Here is a 19,706-nt window from a genome sequence, read left to right on the forward strand (position 1 = left end):
GTGACAGGCTTAGTTCACTCGGCGTAAGTCCTCACGTTTCCCTCATGTTGTAGCATCTGACAGGACTTTTTTGAGTAATATTCCATTGTATGGATAAACCACATTTTGTTTATCCATTCATCTCTCGATGGACACTTGGATAGCTTCCACCTCTTGGCCGTGGTGCTGCTATGGACATGGGTGTGCAAGGAGCTCTGCAAGACCCTGCTTTCACTTCTTTTGAGTATTTACCCACAAGTGGAATTGCTGGGTCAAATGGTAACTCCATTTTTAACTTTCTGATGACCAGTCATACTGCTTTCCAGCAGGGCTGTGCCACTTCACATTCCCACCAACACTTGTTGATTTTCACAGTAGCCATCCTAACAGGTGTGAAGTAGTATCTCATTGTCATTCGGATATGCACTTCCCTAGTGATTAATGATACCAAGCATCTTCTCATGTGCTTATTGGCCACTCAGATATCTTTGGAGAAATGTTTATTGAAGTCCTTTGCCCATTTTCCAATTCAGTTTTGTTGTTGCTGTTTTTAGGAGTCCTTTATATATTCCAGGTATTGGTCTTTAATTAGATAAGTGATTTGCAAGTATCTTCCTCCCATTCTGTGGGTTGCCTTTTTATCTGTTGATAGTGTCCTTGAGGCACAAGTTTTTAATTTTGATGAAGTAACAGATCTATTTCTGCTCTTGTTGCCTGTTTGGTAATAGGCAACATATCCAAGAAATCACCACCAGATCCAACGTCGTGAAGGTTCTCCCCTGCATTTTCTCCTAGGAGTTTTATGGCTTTAGCTATTAAGTTTAAGTCTCTGATTCACTTGCAGTTAATTTTTATATACGGTGTTAGGTAAGCACCCAACGTCCCTTCTTTTGAACACAGATGTCCAGTTTTCCCAGCATCATTTGTTGAAAAGACTGTCCTTTCCCCACTGAATGTTCTTGGCACCACCAGTAAAAATCATCTGACCATATACAAAACAGTTTATTTCTGGGCTTTACTCTATTCCAATGGTCTGTATGTCTGTCTTTATGCTATTTACCTACCGCCAGATTTTATACCCTTGGAAGCCGGAGATCTGGCCCCAACAGATTGAGTCCATAATACTGCATGATTCCATTTATATAACATTGTTGATATGACAAAATTATAGAAGCAGAGAAAACATTAATGGTTGCTGGCTGAGAAGGAGGGTTTTTAGGCAGAAGGGAAGTATGGCTATAAAAGGGTAGTGAGAGATCGTCTGGTAAGCAGATCTTCTGTATCTTGATACCAGTGTCAATCTGCCGGTCGTAATGTTGTACTGCATCTGGCGATGCTGCCCTTGGCGTAAGTAGGGTAAACAGAACACAGAAACTCTATATTATACCTTACACGTGCATATAAAGCTATAATTATCTCAAAAAGTTTAAGAATAAAAACGTGACTGTGGAGGATGCCTGAACTAATTAAATCAGCTGTGTTCCAGTAGGGTTACCCCAGGGACTGTTAAAACTCTCCAGGGAGGGACACCTGGGTGGCTCAGTTGGTTAAGTGTCTGCCTTTGGCTCAGGTCATCATCTCGGGGTCCTGGGATCAAGCCCTGCTCAGGCTTCCTGCTCAGCAAGGAGCCTGCTTCTCCCTCTCCCTCTGCTGCTCCCCTTCTGCTTGTGTTCTCTCTCTGTCAAATAAATAAAGTCTTAAACAACAACAACAACAACAACAACAACAAAAAAACCTCTCCAGGTGATGCTGAACCATACCCAGGGCTGATCTTGTTGCTTCTGGGGCCTCCACCTGGTTCCCTCTGCACAGAGCACAACTGTGGCTATCCTGGTACTTGTCAAAGGTTGGGGAGCTGGGGAGACCTAGCACACTACGTGAACCCCTCCTAAAGACCAAGTGGGAGTTGGAGACCCCAAGAGGGATGACCTAGGGGCTAGGGGGATAACACCATCCCAGGAAGAACTAGGAGGGTGTGCAGACCCCACACAGGAAGTCCAGTGACCTGGTTCATGGACGGGAAGACCTTACCCAGGAAGGCACGTGCTCTGGCACGTGGCTTTGGCTCATTCCCTTGGTGAGGGGATGGTGGCATGGGGAATAACTGGGATCCCAGCAGTCCAGTGCAGTGGGAGACCTCTTAGCCCAAGTCCTGATCAAATGTCCCTATACCCCTGGGGTCTGCGGACACCCAGCCCTGAGCCCTCTTGCCTTACCTGGGACTATGCTCCACCTAGCTTCCCTCTCCTGCTACTGCCCCAGCAACTTGGTTGACAGCACATGCCCACCACATGCTGCACACCAGGGCACTCCCCACACCCCAAAGCAGGGCAAGACTTGGCCCCTGTAACACCCAGCCCCACCCGTCACCATTCAGAAACTGTAATGGACGGGCACCTGGCAGGCTCAGCTGGAGGAGCAGGAGCATGTGACGCTTGATCTCAGGACTGTGAGTTCGAGCCCCACGTTGGGAGTACAGATTACTTAAAAACTGAATCTTAAAAAAAAAAAGAGAGAAAGCCATAATGGAAAAGATTCCAAATTTGATGAAAATAATAAATCCAAAACCAATAAACAAATACAAAGCCAATAAACCCTGATCAGGATGAAAACAAAAACTTACCAACGCACATCATAACCAAATGGCTGAAAGCCACTGATAAAATCTTAGAAGCACCTAGAGGAGAAAAAGACATGAACAAGAAACAAAGGCAGAGATGACTGCAAAATTTTCATCAGAAATAATGCGAGCCAGAAGACGATGGAAGAACATCTTCAAAGTAATCAAAGAAAACCCGTCACCCTAAAACTTTATATCCAGCAAAAGTATCCCTCAAAACTGAAGACAAAATAGATATTTTCAGCAGACCAGAGCTGAAACTTTCCTTGGGGTACCTGCAATAAAATAAATGATAAAGCACATTATTCAGGTCGCAGGAAGCGAAATGTAAGCTTGGGCCAGAAATAGTAAATATGTGGGTAAATGTAAAAGCCTCTTTCTTCTAATGTTAAAATTTCATTAAAAGATAACTGTTTAGGGGCGCCTGGGTGGCTCAGTTGGTTGGGTAGCTGCCTTCAGCTCAGGTCATGATCCCAGGGTCCTAGGATGGAGCCCTATGTTCTGCTCCCTGCTCAGCAGGGAGCCTGCTTCTCCCTCTGCCTCTGCCCCCCCCCCCCGCTTATTCGATCATGCACTCTCTCAAGTAAATAAATAAAATCTTTAAAATAAAAAAAGTAACTGTTTAAAGTAAAAATAATTACGGCATGGCCATTAGAACATATTTAACAGTAAAAATGCACAACAAAGGACACAGAAAGGATGGGCAGGGGACATGAAAGAATATTGCAAATTTCTTACATTGTATGTGAAAGGAGACTAGGACATATACACACTATAAAATGGAAAGCAACAAACTAAACAAATAAATACAGCAAATAGGAAAATAGGGGAGATAAAAACAAGTACCAAAAACTACTAAACCCAAAAGAAGTCAGGAAAATGGGGATAAAGAACAGATGACCAACAGAAAACAGCAGGATGGGAGTTCTAAAATCAGCCATACAGGGACGCGTGGGTGGTTCAGTCAGTTAAGCTTCTGCCTTTGGCTCAGGTCATGATCCCAGTGTCCTGGGATCGAGCCCCACGTCAGCCTCTCCGCTCGGTGGGGAGCCTGCTTTTCCCTCTCTCTCTGTAGCTCCTTCTCTTTGTGCTTGCTCTCTGTCCCAATCAAAAAAATCTTTTAAAAAATAAATAAAATCAGCCATATCAATATTGAAAGTAAACAGGGGCGCCTGGGTGGCTCAGTCGTTAAGCGTCTGCCTTCGGCTCGGGTCATGGTCCCAGGGTCCTGGGACTGAGCCCCGCATCAGGCTCCCTTTTCCGCGGGAAGCCTGCTTCTCCCTCTCCCACTCCCCCTGCTTGTGCTCCCCCTCTCTCTGTGTCTCTCTCTGTCAAATAAATAAATAAAATCTTAAAAAAAAAAAAAAAAAGAAAGTAAACAGATGCAGTTCACCAGTTAAAATACTACTTACCATACTGGATGAAAAAGTAAGACCCAGCTGTAAGCTGTCTCCAAGAAATACACTTTAAATATACTGACATACATAGGTTAAAAAAAAAAAGAACAATTATACCCTGGAAGCACTAATCATAAACCCGAAACATATGCATTATGTATCAGACACAGTGGATTTTGGGTTTAAAAAAAATACCAGAGATAAACATAGGGTCATCAAAAAACCAACAATTTTAAGTACTTATGTACCCAAAACCAGAGCTGCAAAGCACGTAAAAGTTGACAACATTGAAGGAGAAAAAGACAAACCCACAATTATAACTAGTGAGTTCAACACTCCTTTCTCAATGACCGAAAAGTAGAAAGAAAATCAGGAAAGATAGAGGAAACTTGAACAAGCAAACCAGACAATGTGACCTAAGTGCCATGTGTGGAATACTCACATCCAAACAATGGCATAACACAAATGTCTTTCAAGGGCACATGGAACATTCACCAAGATAAGCCATCATTTGGGCCATAAAACAAGTCCTGAATTTAAAAATGTTAATATACAGAGTATGTTGTCCGATTACATAATGGAATTAAGTTAGGAATCAATAATAAAAATATATTTGAAAAATGCCCCAAGTATTTGGAAATTAAACAGACTTCTATATAGGTCATAGTCAAAATCACAAGAAATCAGAAAATACTTTTTCAGGGGCACTTGGGTGGCTCAGTCAGTTAAGTGCCTGACTCTTGATTTCAGCTCAGGTCATGATCTCAGGGTTGTGAGATTGAGCCCCGCAACAAGCTCTGCCTGGGTGTGGAGCCTGCTAAAATTCTCTCTCTCCCTCTGTCCCTCCCCACCCCCCCACCCCCCCCACTGCATGCTCTCTCTCTTCCATAAGAAAGAAACGAAGAAAGAAATCAGAAAATACCTTTTCCTGAAATGATTATGAAAACAACATATCAAAAATTATGGAATGCAGCTAATGCAGTGCTACAAGGAATTAGCTTTTAAGTGTTTATATGAGAAAAGAAAAACAGCCTAAAACTAATGATATAAGCTTCCACTTGAATAAGCGAGAAAAGGAAAGGGGAAATTAGCTCCAAGTGGAGGGAAAAAAACAAAATGATTGTTTCAATGAAATAGAAAATGGACAAATAGAGAAAAATCAAGGAAAATGAAAGCTACTTATTTTTTTTTTCAAGATTTTATTTATTTGTCAGAGAGAGAGAAAGCACAAGCAGGGGGAGCAGAGGAAGGAGAGGGAGAAGCAGACTCCCTGCCGAGCAAGGAGCCCGATGCAGGACTCGATCTCAGGACCCTGGGATCATGACCTGAGCCGAAGGCAGACGCTTAACCGACTGAGCCACCCAGGCATCCCAAGCTACTTCTTTAGAAGCAGCAATCACATTGGTAAATCTCTGGTTAGATTGATGAAAGAGCAGAAGGAAGACAGAGATCACCAACACCAGGAAGAGGGAAATTCATTTAAAATATACTAATTAAAACAGAATGTAAAATAGCACAAAATATAAAAATGGAATGTCTTGAACTTTATGCCAATAACTTATTAGATAAAATAAGTAATTCCTTGAAAGATAAGCATGTTACCAAAGTTACCAAAACTGGCACAAGAATGGAAAAATCTGAAGTGTTATCTATTAGAAAAATTGAATTTGTAATTTTCTAACAAAGAAATCCCCAGGGTTTCACCAGTGAAATTTATCAAACATTTAAAGAAATAATAGGGGCGACTGGGTGGCTCAGTCGTTAAGCGTCTGCCTTCAGCTCGGGTCATGGTCCCGGGGACCTGGGATTGAGCCCCGCATCGGGCTCTCTGCTTGGCGGGAAGCCTGCTTCTCCCTCTCCCATTCCCCCTGCTTGTGTTCCCTCTCTCGCGGTGTCTCGCTCTGTCAAATAAAATAAAATCTTTTTAAAAAATTAAAAAAATAAGGAAGAAATAATATTATGACACAAACAACTTCAGAAAAAAGATGTGGGCAGACCAAGTCTATATAAATTGGAAAGGAAAAAGTAAAATTCTTTGACTATCTACCTAGGAAATGCTAAAGAATCTGGAAATACAGGGGCGCCTGGGTGGCTCAGTCTGTTAAGCGTCTGGCTCTTGATTTCGGCTCAGGTCATGACCTGAGGGTCGTGGGTTCAAGCCCCGTGTCAGGCTCCACACTCACCAGGGAGTCTGCTTAAGATTCTCTCTCCAGGGGCGCCTGTGGGGCTCGGTTGGTTAAGTGTCTGTCTTTGGCTCAGGATATGGTCCCAGAATCCTGGGATCCAGCCCCAAGTAGGGCTCCCTGCTCAGTGGGGAGTCTGCTCCTCCCTATCCCTCTGCTTGAGCTCTCTCTCTCATAAATAAAATTAAAAAAAAAAAAAGATTCTCTCTCCCTCTGCCCTTCCCCTCACTTACATTCTCTAAATAAATCTAAAAAAAAAAAAAAAAAAGAATCTAGAAATTCTAAAGATTAGTGGAACTAGTAAGTGAATCCATCTAGGTTGCAGGATACAAGGTCAACAAGCCAAAATCAAATGTTTTCTACACACTAGCAATAACAACTGGAAAATAGCTTTTTAAAAACCTAGACAGAACTCAAGAAGTAAAAACTATAAAAATTTTTGTGGATTTAATTAAAAATGTTTTAAAATCTTACCTTCAAAAGATACCATTAAGAAAACAGAGATTCTCTCCCTCTCCCACTGCCCCTCCCCCCCAAAAGAAAATGAAAAAGGAAGCCAAAGACTAAAAGTATTCATAATGAAAACATATTTGGAAAGAGACTTTCATCTACGAAATAGAAGAGTCTTACAAGTCAGTAATAAGAAGACAAACCACCACATGGGGCGCCTGGGTGGCTCAGTCAGTTAAGCGTCTGCCTTTGGTTCAGGTCATGATCCCAGGGTCCTGGGATCGAGCCTGCATCGGGCTCCTTGCTCAGCAGGGAGACTGTTTCTCCCTCTCCCTCTGCTGGCCACTCCCCCCTGCTTGAGCTGTCAAATAAATAAAATCTTAAAAAAAAAAAAAAAAGACAAACCACCCAATTTAAAAGTGGGCAAGAGATGCAAAGACACATCACAAAAGATGAGGCAAAATGGCAATATGCACATGAGAAGGTGCTCAACACCATCACTGAGCAGACAAATACAAATTAGAAACACACAGAGACACCATCACACCTAACTAGGGTGGATTACATTTCAGACAAGTTACAATATCAAGTGTTGGCAAGGGATGTGCAGCAACAGGAACAGACATACTGTGGGAGGAGTGTAAAATGGTACAACCACTACAGAGAATTTTTGGCAATTTCTTATAAAGTTAAAAACACATGTATAACCCAGAAATTAAATTCCTATGCATTAACCCAAGTGAAATAAAGAGGCATGTCCAAATAAATACTTTTACACAAATGCTCATAGCAGTTTTATTCATAAAAGCCAAATCTGGAAACCCAAATTTCTATCAACAGGTGGATGATTAACAAAGGTTTGTCCATACAATGGAACACTACTCAGCAGAGAGATACCCAAACACATAACTACTTGGTTGAGTCTTTAAAACATGCCAAAGCAAAAGAAGTCAAGACACACAGAATTACATACTGTATGGGTCCATTTATGTGATGCCCCACAAGCAAAACTAATCTACACTGACCCAAAGCAGGTACTTGGGACTAGGGTGGGATTAACTGGGAAAGGGCAAAAGGAACATGTTTGGGTGATAAGAATGTTATTTTTCTTTATTCTAATGGTGGTTACACAGGTATATGGTTTTTCAAAGCTCTGTACACTTTAAATAGGTATTTTACTGTATGGAAACTGGACGTCACCGAAGTTGATTGAAATGGTCTGGTAATATCTCTTCTGCACCATTTGAAACATCTCTAGTAATGAGGAATTTTCCAGAAAATGTAGTACTGTATGCCCCTCTTTATCACTTACCCCCTGAAGGCTTCTAGTGTTGCTGCAATTTAAGAACTCAGAATATGCCCTCACAGGCAAAAAAACTGGTTCATGTCATTTCAAAACTGGTTGTTTTGGTTAATGTTCAGAGAAAAGAAAATCAGAGGCAGCAGCTGAAAGTTGGGTAGACCATTATGTACTGTGTATTACAGCTCCCCAAAGACGTGTCTGCTGTACCTTCTCTGCAGATTCCTCTCCCAGGTCATCCTCTTCTCCAGCTGCCATGGCTCTTTCTCAGTTCTGGGGTCACCTCTTCTGTGAAGCCGGCCCAGATCCTCCACACCAAATTAGTCCCCTCCTTACCTATGCTCCTACACAATGTGGAACTTCTTCAGCACTGAGCTCTGTGCAGTGATCTGTGTCTTCTCCATCAGACCCAAAAATTTCATCTGTTTCCTAAGTGTTCAGCCCTGGTCCTTCTAGATCAATACATTTTCAGATAAATGACAAAATGAGCCAGAAAGCGGGGAAAGTGACCAGAAGAGGTCAATCATGGAACTGCTGAGACAGAAAACCTTGAGCAGTGCACTGGGACTGTGTACCCCTTGAGTGGATTAGAAAGATATGCAGGCGACCAGGTGAAGGCAACATTCCCCAAAAGCAAGTAGACGGTCATGGGTGAGCTCTAAAGGCATAAATATGAGGCGTGCTAGTCTTCCACTAGCTACTGCTTACAACTTCTGAGTTACATATAGGCAGAAGACATCAACAGGGCTGAGAGAAGATATTTCCAGTAGACCAGTAAATTATACTGTTAGAAAACAACAAAATCCAAAAACTTAAACTACAGCAGTACAAAGCAAGAGAAGAGCCAATTGAACATAGATTTGGGTGTGTTTTTTATTGCCTTGCACTAGGTACCAGGGACACATAATCAACTATGACCATGTCCTGAAGGAATTAGTAGTGTAATAATGAAAGAGATGGTAAATAAAAACATAATTTTGATATACCAAAGTGAGTGCAGTAATAGAAGTGCTCATAGCAACACAAGCACAGAGGGGTAACTGGTTGAGCCTGACACGATGCCTGAGATGGGTCCTGACTCCTAATGAGGAATTATCCAGGTGTGGAGTGGAGAGCATTCAAACAAGGACAAAGAGAAGGATGCAGGTGCAGCTTGGGTTAAGTGGGAATGTCAAGCAGTTAGTGTTGCTGCACGCCAACCATGTGGCAGGAGATTAAGCAGTGGGAGATGAAACGCCAGGAAGCAAAAGGCCTTAGAAAGCAGGACTGGGAGCTTGGAAATTATCCTAAGGACAATCGGGAACCAACTTGTGGTTTTAAATAACAAAGGTCTTTCTCCAACTTGCCTTTTTGATAGATCAAAACTTACCACGTGATATTCTTTTTTTAAGTATTAAGATACATAGTTCTGCTTTAAAAAGGATTTTTAACTTGGGTGAATTGTAATTGTGCAATAACATATAGAAAGCTTGAGACCTAGCCCATCCCCCAGCATTGCTCCAGCTCAAAGCCAGCTGTCCAGTCACATGGCTCTCCTGACGTCACACGTTCGTAGTGGAGGACAGCACCCCAGTGCTGCTGCACAGTGGTAGGTGACAGCCCACTCTGAAAGCAGCCCTGCCTAGGACTTTCGAAAACGCTGACACCTCCAAAATCATATGAGTTAGGACTCATTCCACTCCCTTCTAAATATCACTCACTGAGTTGGAGAGTCATTATTTTATAAGTTATCTATATGTTCCCCCTGACCTGCAGACTTCTCACCCAAATGTATGGTGGTCTTACTCAAAGGAAGTCCTTCTTGGTGAACACCTTGATTATTTTTAAAGTTTGGGGTTGAGCTGAAGTCTTTCCCATACTGACTACATTCATAGAGTTTCTCTTCGGTATGAATTTTCTGGTGTTGAAGGAAGTTTGACCTCTGAATAAAGCCTTTCCCACAGTAACTACATACATAAGGCTTTTCTCCGGTATGAATAATCTGATGTAGAAGCAGCTTGGAACTCTGAATGAAAGCTTTCCCACAGTCCTTACATTCAAAAGGCCTATCCCCAGTGTGGATTTTCTGATGTTCAGTGAGATGGGCTTTCTGGAGAAAAGCTTTCCCACATTCCTTACATTCATATACTCTCTCTCCAGTGTGGATTTTCTGGTGTCTAATAAGGTATGAACTCAAAAAGAAAGCTTTCCCACATTCATTACATTCATAGAGTTTCTCTCCAGTGTGAATTCTCTGATGCTGGGTAAAGTTTGATGTCTGGCTGAAGCGCTTCCCACACTCATTGCACACATAAGGCCTTTCCCCAGTATGGATCCTCTGATGTTGAATAAGCTTTGAACTCCGAATAAAGGCTTTCCCACATTCATTACATTCAAAGGGCCTCTCTCCAGTGTGAATTCTCTGATGTTCAATGAGGTCTGAGCGATGACGGAAGGCCTTCCCACACTCCTTACATTCATACTGTTTCACTTCTGTGTGAATCTGATAATGTCGAATAAGGCTTGAGCTCCTAATGAAGGATTTTCCACACTCATTACACTCGTAAGGTCTTTCTCCTGTGTGAATTCTCTGATGGCGAATAAGCAAGGAGCTCTGGCTGAAGCCTTTCCCACACTCCTTGCATTCGAAAGGCCTCTCCCGGGTATGAATTCGCTGGTGCCGAACCAGGTCTGAGCTGTGATGGAAGGCTCTCCCACACTGCATGCATCGGAATGGCTTTCCTCCTGCATGTGCTCTCTGGTGCTCAGCGAGGTCTGCATAGTGAATGAAGTCCTTTCCACACATGTTGCACACATAGAGTCTTTCTCCAGTGTGAGCTCTCTGATGCTCAGCAAGGTGGGAGCTCTGGCTGAAGCTTTTCCCACACTGCTCACATCTGTAAGGTTTCTCCCCAGCATGAGAAATCTGATGTCTAACTAGGTCCGAGTTAAATGTGAAGCTTTTGCCACAAATCTCACACTGGTGGGCTTCCCCTTCCACAAGCTCTCTCTGGAGGAGAAGGAGGTTTGAGTTCAGAACTGGGCTTTCTCCTGGTTTACTGCCCACCCGAGCTGCCTCTCCTGCTTGGATCTTCCAATGGGTAACCGTCACCCCCCTGAAACTGCCCTCCTGAGGGGGGCAGCTCCGCAGGCTCTGCCCTTCTGGGTTTCCCAACAGCCCCCCTAATCTGGGTTCAGGGAATGCCCCAGACTCAGAGGCAGGGGGCTCCATCACTGTGAGTGTTTCGGACATAGTCTTGGGCAGATTTCCATCCTCAGAAGTTCAGGCTCCCGAGTCACCTTCTTGTCACAAGTTTCTAGAAAATAAAAGAGAATAAGATCATCTTTTCCCTTTGTCAACAGACAGGAATCTGCTGGAGCAGGTGGGGGACAAAACTCATCCAAAGAGTGGGGAAAAGGACTATTTCCTCTGCCCACACTCTTTACCCCAGTGTGCATCTCAACCACCTACCTCAACCACTTTAGAAGGCTTCTCTGGGGCTCCACCTCCAACACCCAACTCCAGGGACAGAGTGGCTGGGTGGTAGATGGGGAGGGATGTGGCTTGGACTCTTAAAAAATTAAGACATATTTCCAAAGAAACACAAATGTACTGATCTTGCCACCTCTTCATTGTCCTCCTTTCCCTTTGTACCCAGCTTAGATCCCATGTTCTATAGTACTATGTTTACTTGGGGTAATATATTATAATCATCCTAACTCCCCCTGCCCTTCCTCTATCATCCCTGCATGGGAAAACCCAACTTGGGTTAAATTCCACTTGCTTCCCATTCTGTGTCCATATCTATGCCAACTGAGCTCTCTCTACATTTACAAAGCCTTGATTAATGGGGCCCTGAGAGCCACTGTCAATGTCTACACTTTCCTCATTCTCCTACAAGATCACCCCTGCTTTGTCCTCTCTTCTCAAATGCCCAATACTCCCTCCTCCTTCTCAGCTGATGCCCTTATCTCAATGAGAGAACAGAAGAAATGAGATGAGGGGCGCCTGGGTGGCTCAGTCATTAAGCGCCTGCCTTCGGCTCAGGTCATGATCCCAGGGTCCTGGGATGGAGCCCCACGTCGGGCTCCCTGCTCAGAGGAGAGCCTGCTTCTCTCTCTCCCACTCCCCCTGCTTGTGTTCCCTCTCTCGCTGTTGCTCTCTGTCAAATAAATAATCTTAAAAAAAAAAAAAAAATGAGATGAGAACATCAAATTTCTCCTGCCCAATGTGCCAACCTACCTGTCCATACCCTCCCTCCTTACATGCGCTACACTGTCCTTGATCCAACCTAGGGTGAACACCTCCACCTGGGCACTAAAACCCACCCCTCTCATCCACTCAACGGCACCAAGCCTTCTCTGTACAAGTCTAGAGCTGGAATGTTCACAGCATTTATATCCACCAAAATAACCAACAGAGGGATGGACAGATTGAAGAGTACTCTACCAGAGACTAATATGTAGCAATGAAGAACTGCTATACAAAAGCAAAGATGAGTCTCACAGATGAAATGTTCAGCAGAAGCTAGGCACAAAAGAGTTCATATTGCATGATTCTGTTCACATCGAGTTAAAAAACAGACAAAAGCAATCCATGGTGGGAGAACTGAGGCACTGCTGACCTTTAGGGAGAAGATAAGTACTGGCAGGAGTGCTGGTGATCTACAAGGCACTCTGAATCCCACTGGTGTGTCACTGTGGAAAAGCTTGTTCAGTCAGGGGTTATTTAACCTTACAGTTGCCAGGGTGCTATGCCCAGCTCCCCTGCTCAGAGTGATGCCTACCCCCACCCTCCACCCCACTGGGAACCACCTGTAGGCAGGACTCTGCCTTCCCCAAGGTCTGCCCCTCCCCCTGAATGCCCACTCTTGGCCGTCCATCACTGCAGGACAATGCACCACAAATACAGCAGCAGAAAACAGTACGTCTGTCATCTCACACCTCTCAAGGTGTAAAGAACAACCCAGTGTGACTGGGATCCCTGTTCAGGGTCACACAGGAGTCAGCCAGGCTAAGGTCACATCTGAAGTGCTGGGAAACCTGTTCCAAACTCATTCAGGTGTCAGTAGAAATCAGTTCCCTACAACCAGAGGACTGTCCCTGACTCCTTGCCAGCTGTCAGCTGCTCTCGGCTCCCAGGGACACCTGTATCACCAAGAACAGCACATAGAACACCTCTCTGACTTCTCTTCTGCCACCAGCTACAGAAAACTGCTTTCCAAGGGCATGCATGACTAGGTTGGCCCACCTAGGGCCTTGCCACCTTACGTCAGCTGACTTGGGACCTTAATTACATCTGCAAAATCCCTCCATGGTAGCTGTGAGGAGGTGTGTGTACCTTAGGGGCCAGGAATCTTGGAGGGCCATCTCAGATGCCTACCATACCACAGCCAATGCCTGGTCAATCACAGGAGCCTAGAGTGCCCTGGGGGCAACTCAAGTGTTATCCCAACCCCAGAGCACCACTTCCAGGGAGCTCCATCCAAGATGACCCCAAACAGGGGCGCCTGGGTGGCTCAGTCAGTGAAGCATCTGCCTTCGGCTCAGGTCATGATCCCAGGGTCCTGGGATCGAGCCCCATGTCAGGCTCCCTGCTCAGCAGGGAGCCTCTTTCTCCTTCTCCCTCTGCCAAATAAATAAAATCTTTAAAAAAAAAAAAAAGACCCTAAACAATCACTTCTTGCCCCAAATCTGCACCAGTGGGAAACAGACCCTGCTGTGTACCCCATGAAGGGATGCCTTCCAGACGCATTTCCAATGTGGACATCAAGGACAAGAACCTGCCCCTGAGGGCAAAGCTGGGGCTGAGGTGCAGCAGCAATGGGAGCAGAAGCAGAGGGAGTAACCAGGTAACATGTGCTCTGTGGCCCTGCCAGGGCATCCTTTCAACACGTGTTTCTCTTTTATGTGAGCTAGAACTTGCATAAAGCACACATATCTTGATGAACTCCTTGTGACACCTGTTTAACCACCGCCAAGCCCACACAGAACATTTCTGTCATCCAAAAGGCTCCCCCTCCATGGGCAATCACCTCTTTTATTATAGAAGAATTCTGCCCATTAAAAAAATCTCAATTGGGGCGCCTCACCAGCTCAGTCAGCAGAGCATGCGACTCTCGATCTTGGGGTTGTGAATTCAAGCCCCATGCTAGGGGTACAGCTTACTTTAAAAAAATAAATAAATAAATAAGTTCATTTAAACAGAATTATACAACATGTTTCTGTGCCTGCATTTTATTCATCATGTACCCATTTTTAAAAAAAGCTTTTATTTGAGAGAAAGAGTGTGCGCGGGCGCACACAGGGGGAAAGGCTGAGGGGGAAGGGAGAGAGGGAATCCCAAGCAGACTCTGCGCTGAGCACAGAGCCCGACGCAGGGCCTGATCTCACAACCCTGAGATCATGACCTGAGCCAAAACCAAGAGTCAGACTCTTAATTATAACACATACCATAAAACTCACCATCTTAAAGTACACAGCTCAGTGTTTTTTGAATATTCCTAAATGCAAAGCCATCACAACCATCCACTTGCAGAACATTTTCATCACTCCCCCAAATATGTATCTGCTTAAACTCAGTATTCTGCCTGGAAAGTCATCAACACTGCAGGCACCAGCAGCTCACTCTTTTCACGGATGCCCAGCACACCACCGCATGATAGGTCACAGTCTACTTCTCACTGACACCTGAGTTATCTGTGGTTTGCGGGGATGATTAAAGCTGCTGTCAACACTCCTGTACTTGTCTTTTGGTAGATGAGGGTCCTCGTTTCTGCTGGGTGTATACCTGGGAGTGACTGCTGGGTCCCAGGTCCCAGGACTGCTCACTTTAGGGGTCACCTGGTCAAGACACTCTTGCAAATTCCATGGGGAACCAGTGCAGCTGTGGACGGCAATTCTTCCCCTTCTTGAGTGGGTGAGTCCATACAGTCATGCTGCTTTTGGCAGGTGATGGAGACAACATTCAGGGTGGCCGGGGCTCGTATGAATTTAGAGTATGACTGTGGGAAGCTGCACTGGCACCTGCTGAGAAAAGACACACCCCACCCTCTGGGCCAGAGGAAGTACTTGGTGTGGGACAAAGAGTGGCCAGTGGGGTAGACTGTGGCAGACTGAAGACTGCCCAGAATCTCTGCTCCCTCTGAGTGACAGAAATGCCACCTAAAATATGAGTAGGCACATGGCCGCCCAGCAAATGACTACACCTCGTAGAGTCCCCTGAAGTTAGGTGTGACCCTGTGACTGAGATCCAGCCCATGAGCTGGGACTGGAATGGGTGTGTGCAGGGCCCCTACCTCCACATCCCCTCTCCCTCCCCACGGTGACACATGGATGAGGCAAAGCAGCCAGGCTGCCAGACGGCCTTGACGGCCAGAGCCACCAGGTAGGCAAAGCGGAACAAGAAGTTAAAAACACTATTAAAAACACTATTTTGAATCTCTGTCACAGCAACTTGAATAATGCTTAAGTAATACTAAGAAACAAGCTGATTACTCAGACCAAGGCTCCCAGTGATGAAAAAGAAACTGAACCCACACACCAATAACTGGCAATAAGGACAAGGAGCTGAGCACAAGTCCGTGGCAGGCATTTCTGTCCGTAAGAGATCTCCCTGGTAATTCATCTGCCAACACAGCCCCCTGGAGCAGCGACCCACTCAGCGGAGCAGTGATACGGCGCAGACGAGGCCTGCCTCCTGGCACTCACTGAGGGTGGTTTTCGGAGTTAAAGGCTCAATAACTTGGCTTAAAAAAATCTTTCTGCTGGGCGCCTGGGTGGCTCAGTCGTTAAGCGTCTGCCTTCGGCTCAGGTCATGATCCTGGGGTCCCAGGATCGAGTCCCACATCGGGCTCCCTGCTCGGCGGGAGGCCTGCTTCTCCCTCTCCCACTCCCCCTGCTTGTGTTCCTGCTCTCGCTGTGTCTCTGTCAAATAAATAAAATCTAAAAAAAAAAAAAAAAAAATCTTTCTGCTGTTTATAAAAATTACTTCAGTTATTTTTTCAAGCTATAAGGTAAATTATGCCAATTGAGAAAGTGAAAACAACAGAAAAACTGAAAAAAGAAAAATTATAAAATGACCTTTAACCCCACCACTAAGATTACCAGTGAACATTTTCCTCTGGTATCTTTTCTGCACTAGTATTTTTATGAAATCAGGACTATACCACTCAGTTTTACATCCTGTTTTACTTTTGTATCTTTTTAATCCTTAGCCATCACAAACATACACGTCATAAAAATATTTCAAATAATAAAAAAAGTGTAGACAATACAGACAAAATTTAGATGATGAGAATCCCCACCAATTCAACAGATTACCACTGTTAGCTGTTTTGGTAACACACATTCATTGACACTTTGCTTGAAGAAATACTCACAGAAACTTGATTTTCAAAAGTAAAAATGGGATCACACTACACTCATCCATCCGCAACCTTTCCCCCATTTATAATATATCCTGGCATCCTCAAGTTCATCCACACAGATGTTAGCCTGGTTCTGTGACCGGCACAGGGACTCACTGAACCCCTGTCCGGATCAGACACCGGAAGGAACATTCGTCCCTGCGCCTCTGGTGTCTCGGCAGGCATGTGCCCTGAGGTGCTCGGCCCACCTGCCTGGCCCTTTCTCCTCCCCGGAGATGGAAGGAGTTAGCAGAATAAAAAGTCTGGGCAAGTAACAGGCAGGCAGCACAAACCTGCTGCACGGGGGCGCACGCTCTGCTCGGCCCCTCCAAGCCGCAGGGTCAGCGGAGCGGCCCCCGAGGGGCCCCAGCAACCAGCGCTTCCGGTGGGCAGGCACCAGAGTCCGTCTGATGCTCTGACCCAGCCTTTGCCCAGAAGTGAGGTGGCAGTTTGGCCATTTGCCTCATCGGTTCAGAACTCAGGAGGAGAGGTGGGGTACAACTTATTAGGTCCCCTCGAACCCCACCAGGCATGGTGCTGAGCAACTGACTCACATTGTCTCACACACTGCTCTAAACCTTCTAAAGCAGGTGTTCCCTCCATTATTTACTCTACAGATGAGAAAATGGAGACTAAGAGAGACAGACAATTGCCCTAAGGTCACTAAACTAGTAAGAAGCAGCACTAAGGTTCAAATCCAGGCCTACCTTCCTCCAGTGCCCATTTCCCCATCGTAGATTTTTTCCCTTCCCAAGTGTCACCTGTCACAGGATCATATGGGGTATTATAAAAGTAAGCTGATAGTTTAAGCCTCACTTTTCTTAATTAAAAAAGGAAGGGGGGGGTAGGATGTTGGGTTTTGTTTTGGAAGTAATATCTTGTGATTTTTATGTTTAAAAGGACTGTTGTACTCCTTGCAAACAAGCTTACATGTGTCTACAAGAAAATAGCTTTAAAAAGTATGTGTCTTTTAATGGTCTTCATAATTTTCCCCTAACTTTAGAGAGTTATACCTGGCTTTGAATAAACATTTATCTGAAAATCAGCCATCTGTCAGTTTCTGCTTAGCTCCTTGTTTTTTGTGAATTCAAACCAAATTGAATTGATATTCTTTCATTTAAAGAAACCTGAATGAGGGGCTCCTGGGTGGCTCAGTTGTTAAGCGTCTGCCTTCGGCTCGGGTCATGGTCCCGGGGTCCTGGGATCGAGCCCCGCATCGGGCTCCCTGCTCCGCGGGAAGCCTGCTCCTCCCTCTCCCACTCCCCCTGCTTGTGTGTGTGTTCCCTCTCTCGCTGTCTCTCACTCTGTCAAATAAATAAATAAAAATCTTAAAGAAAAAGAAAGAAAGAAAGAAACCTGAATGAAATGAACAAAAGGAAGTAAAAATACACCAAGCCTGTGACCCCACAACATACGGAGCTACCATGGCCTACCTTTCTGTTACAACACAGAGAATCTGCTGGATAAAATGTAACATGAAATTGTGCAAATACACAGCTGATGTTGAGAGAGATGGGGCAATCCTCGGTGCTGGAAATCAAGTGGGATCTTAACCTGGAGTGGGACCCTGTGAACTTTGGGATGACAAGTGGGGAGTGTGCACGACATAGGCACTAGGAGCTTTTTCTCCCGAGCACTGGTAAAGGACTCACAGGCTGGCCTGAGTCCCTGTCTGTGGCTTACAGCCTTGAGGAAGCAGGAAGGTTGCTGAGCTTCACCCTTGGGAATAACAAGAGCAAGGGGCACCTGAGTGAAACACAAACCAGAGCTGCACGAGAATGTGCACCTGCTCCTGCCAGAGCAGGGATGAAGGGCACTGAGAACCTGGTGTGCGCCAGTCACTGGGCAAGGTGTCTCGTTTTCTCATGTTCTCCTCACAACTATCCATGAGGTCCAGGGAGCTGACTTGCTTAAGGCCAAACCAACTACTAGCTGCTGTCTCCTCCCCATCCCACCCCACGGCACTTTGGTTCCTGCTCCCAAGGATACCGACGGCCTTCGCCTCTCCTGACAAGTCCAGTGTCCTTCCACCAGCCATCTTCCGAGACCCGAGGCTGCATGGACATGCCTGACAGCTCCTTGAACCGCTTCAATGGCACCGCTGGGTTCGGGGTGGGAGGCTTCCCAGACCACCCCTCCCTCTGGCTCATGAGTGTTGTCTGGGCCTTCTCAGCTCTGCCCTCTCTCCACATCATCCCCAAGACCCTTCCCGGAGTCAGGAACCCATCACCATCACTCCGAGAGAGGCTGGAGCCGTGTGTGCAGGCTTGTGAAAGAGCAGCAGTCCCTCCCCCCAGTCCCCCTCTCTACCTGCCCTGAGACACGCTGTGCTTACTGCCGCATTAACACACTGTTAGAATGCTGTGTCTGTGGCGCGGGGGAAGGCTCCATCTGTGCGGACAGGGAGCAAGGTACACCTGAAGCCTGGGGTACGCGGGCATCGCAGATCCTAGGTGCGCAAAAGGCAGTTATTTCTATCACCCGTCGGGACTGGGCCCCAGGGGAAAGACGTGCTGCAGGGTGGTGATGAGCACAAGCCTACAAACTGCCCGAGCTCCAAGCCTGCCTCCACTAACAGTGCTGGGGACCCTCAAGCCGAAGATCCCGACGCCATGACGTAACCGCTGTGTGAGGGGGTACCAGGTCCCCGACCTCGGCGGCCGCATCCACTGGGACCGACAACGACTTCTAGGGGAACGGGAGCCTTCAGGAAAGCGCCACCACAGCGCAGCCAGCCCCTCTCGCGCCTGAGAATTCTGCAGGCCCACGGTGTGGCGGGAAGTCTATTCCTCCCAATTCCCTCCCGCCGCACCCCCACCGGGGCACCGGGGGCTGCTCCGCCCCTCCTCCCGCACCAGGGGCTTCAGACCCCGGCCCCTCTGCGAGACCGTCTGGAGCGCTCCCTCTGCCCGGAGCAAACAGCAGCACTGCCCGCGCCCGCACTCGTCACCTCCGCCCCGCAGCTCAGCCGGAGGGGCTGCGAGCAGCAGAGCGCGACGCCGGGCGCTGGAGCCAAGCGCTCCGCGGCGTGGGTGCGCGTCCCCGGGCGCCGAGCGTCTGCGCCCAGGGCGCTCCCCGGGGACGGAAGGTGCGGGGCAGGCCGCGCCCGCGACACCCGCCCGCCCGCACGACCCTGCCGCCCCCGCCCCGGCCCGCGGCCGGGAACGAGCCACTCACCGGTACACCCGCGGCGGAACGCCCGCCCGCCGACAAAGCCCGCACCGCCACCCACACGCCGCGGCCGGAAGTCGGCCGAGGCCCAGCCCCGGGAGCTTCCGGGGCCGCTCTAGGCGCCCGGGGCCGGCGGCCTCTCGGTGGTTCGGGCTTCCGCCGGCCGAGGTCCGGCCTCTGCGCTGCGGCAGCCGGAGCGCCGCCGGTCCCCGAGCGTAC

General features: G+C 46.8%; 1 protein-coding gene across 2 annotated transcripts; it reads right to left on the reverse strand.

The window, feature by feature from the left end:
- Nucleotides 1–7,396: 7,396 nt before the first annotated feature.
- Nucleotides 7,397–19,702, reverse strand: ZNF623 (zinc finger protein 623). 2 transcript variants are annotated; one of them, XM_036105716.2, is made up of 3 exons: nt 19,494–19,702; nt 18,652–18,765; nt 7,397–11,225 (listed from the first exon to the last, which is right to left on the reverse strand). In XM_036105716.2, the coding sequence occupies exon 3, from the start codon at nt 11,159–11,161 to the stop codon at nt 9,650–9,652; it is 1,512 nt and encodes a 503-aa protein (XP_035961609.1). In that variant the 5' UTR covers nt 11,162–11,225; nt 18,652–18,765; nt 19,494–19,702; the 3' UTR covers nt 7,397–9,649. The 2 variants fall into 2 exon arrangements, with proteins under 2 accessions (XP_035961609.1, XP_035961608.1); XM_036105715.2 differs by lacking the exon at nt 18,652–18,765.
- Nucleotides 19,703–19,706: the final 4 nt, after the last annotated feature.

This window comes from Halichoerus grypus, chromosome 5 (genome assembly GCF_964656455.1).
Source record: "Halichoerus grypus chromosome 5, mHalGry1.hap1.1, whole genome shotgun sequence".
NCBI classification, from domain to species: Eukaryota; Metazoa; Chordata; class Mammalia; order Carnivora; family Phocidae; genus Halichoerus; species Halichoerus grypus.

Bases quoted from the DNA above. Each gene is read 5' to 3' on its own strand.
- ZNF623 (XM_036105715.2), bottom strand. From the start codon at position 11,161: ATGTCCGAAACACTCACAGTGATGGAGCCCCCTGCCTCTGAGTCTGGG.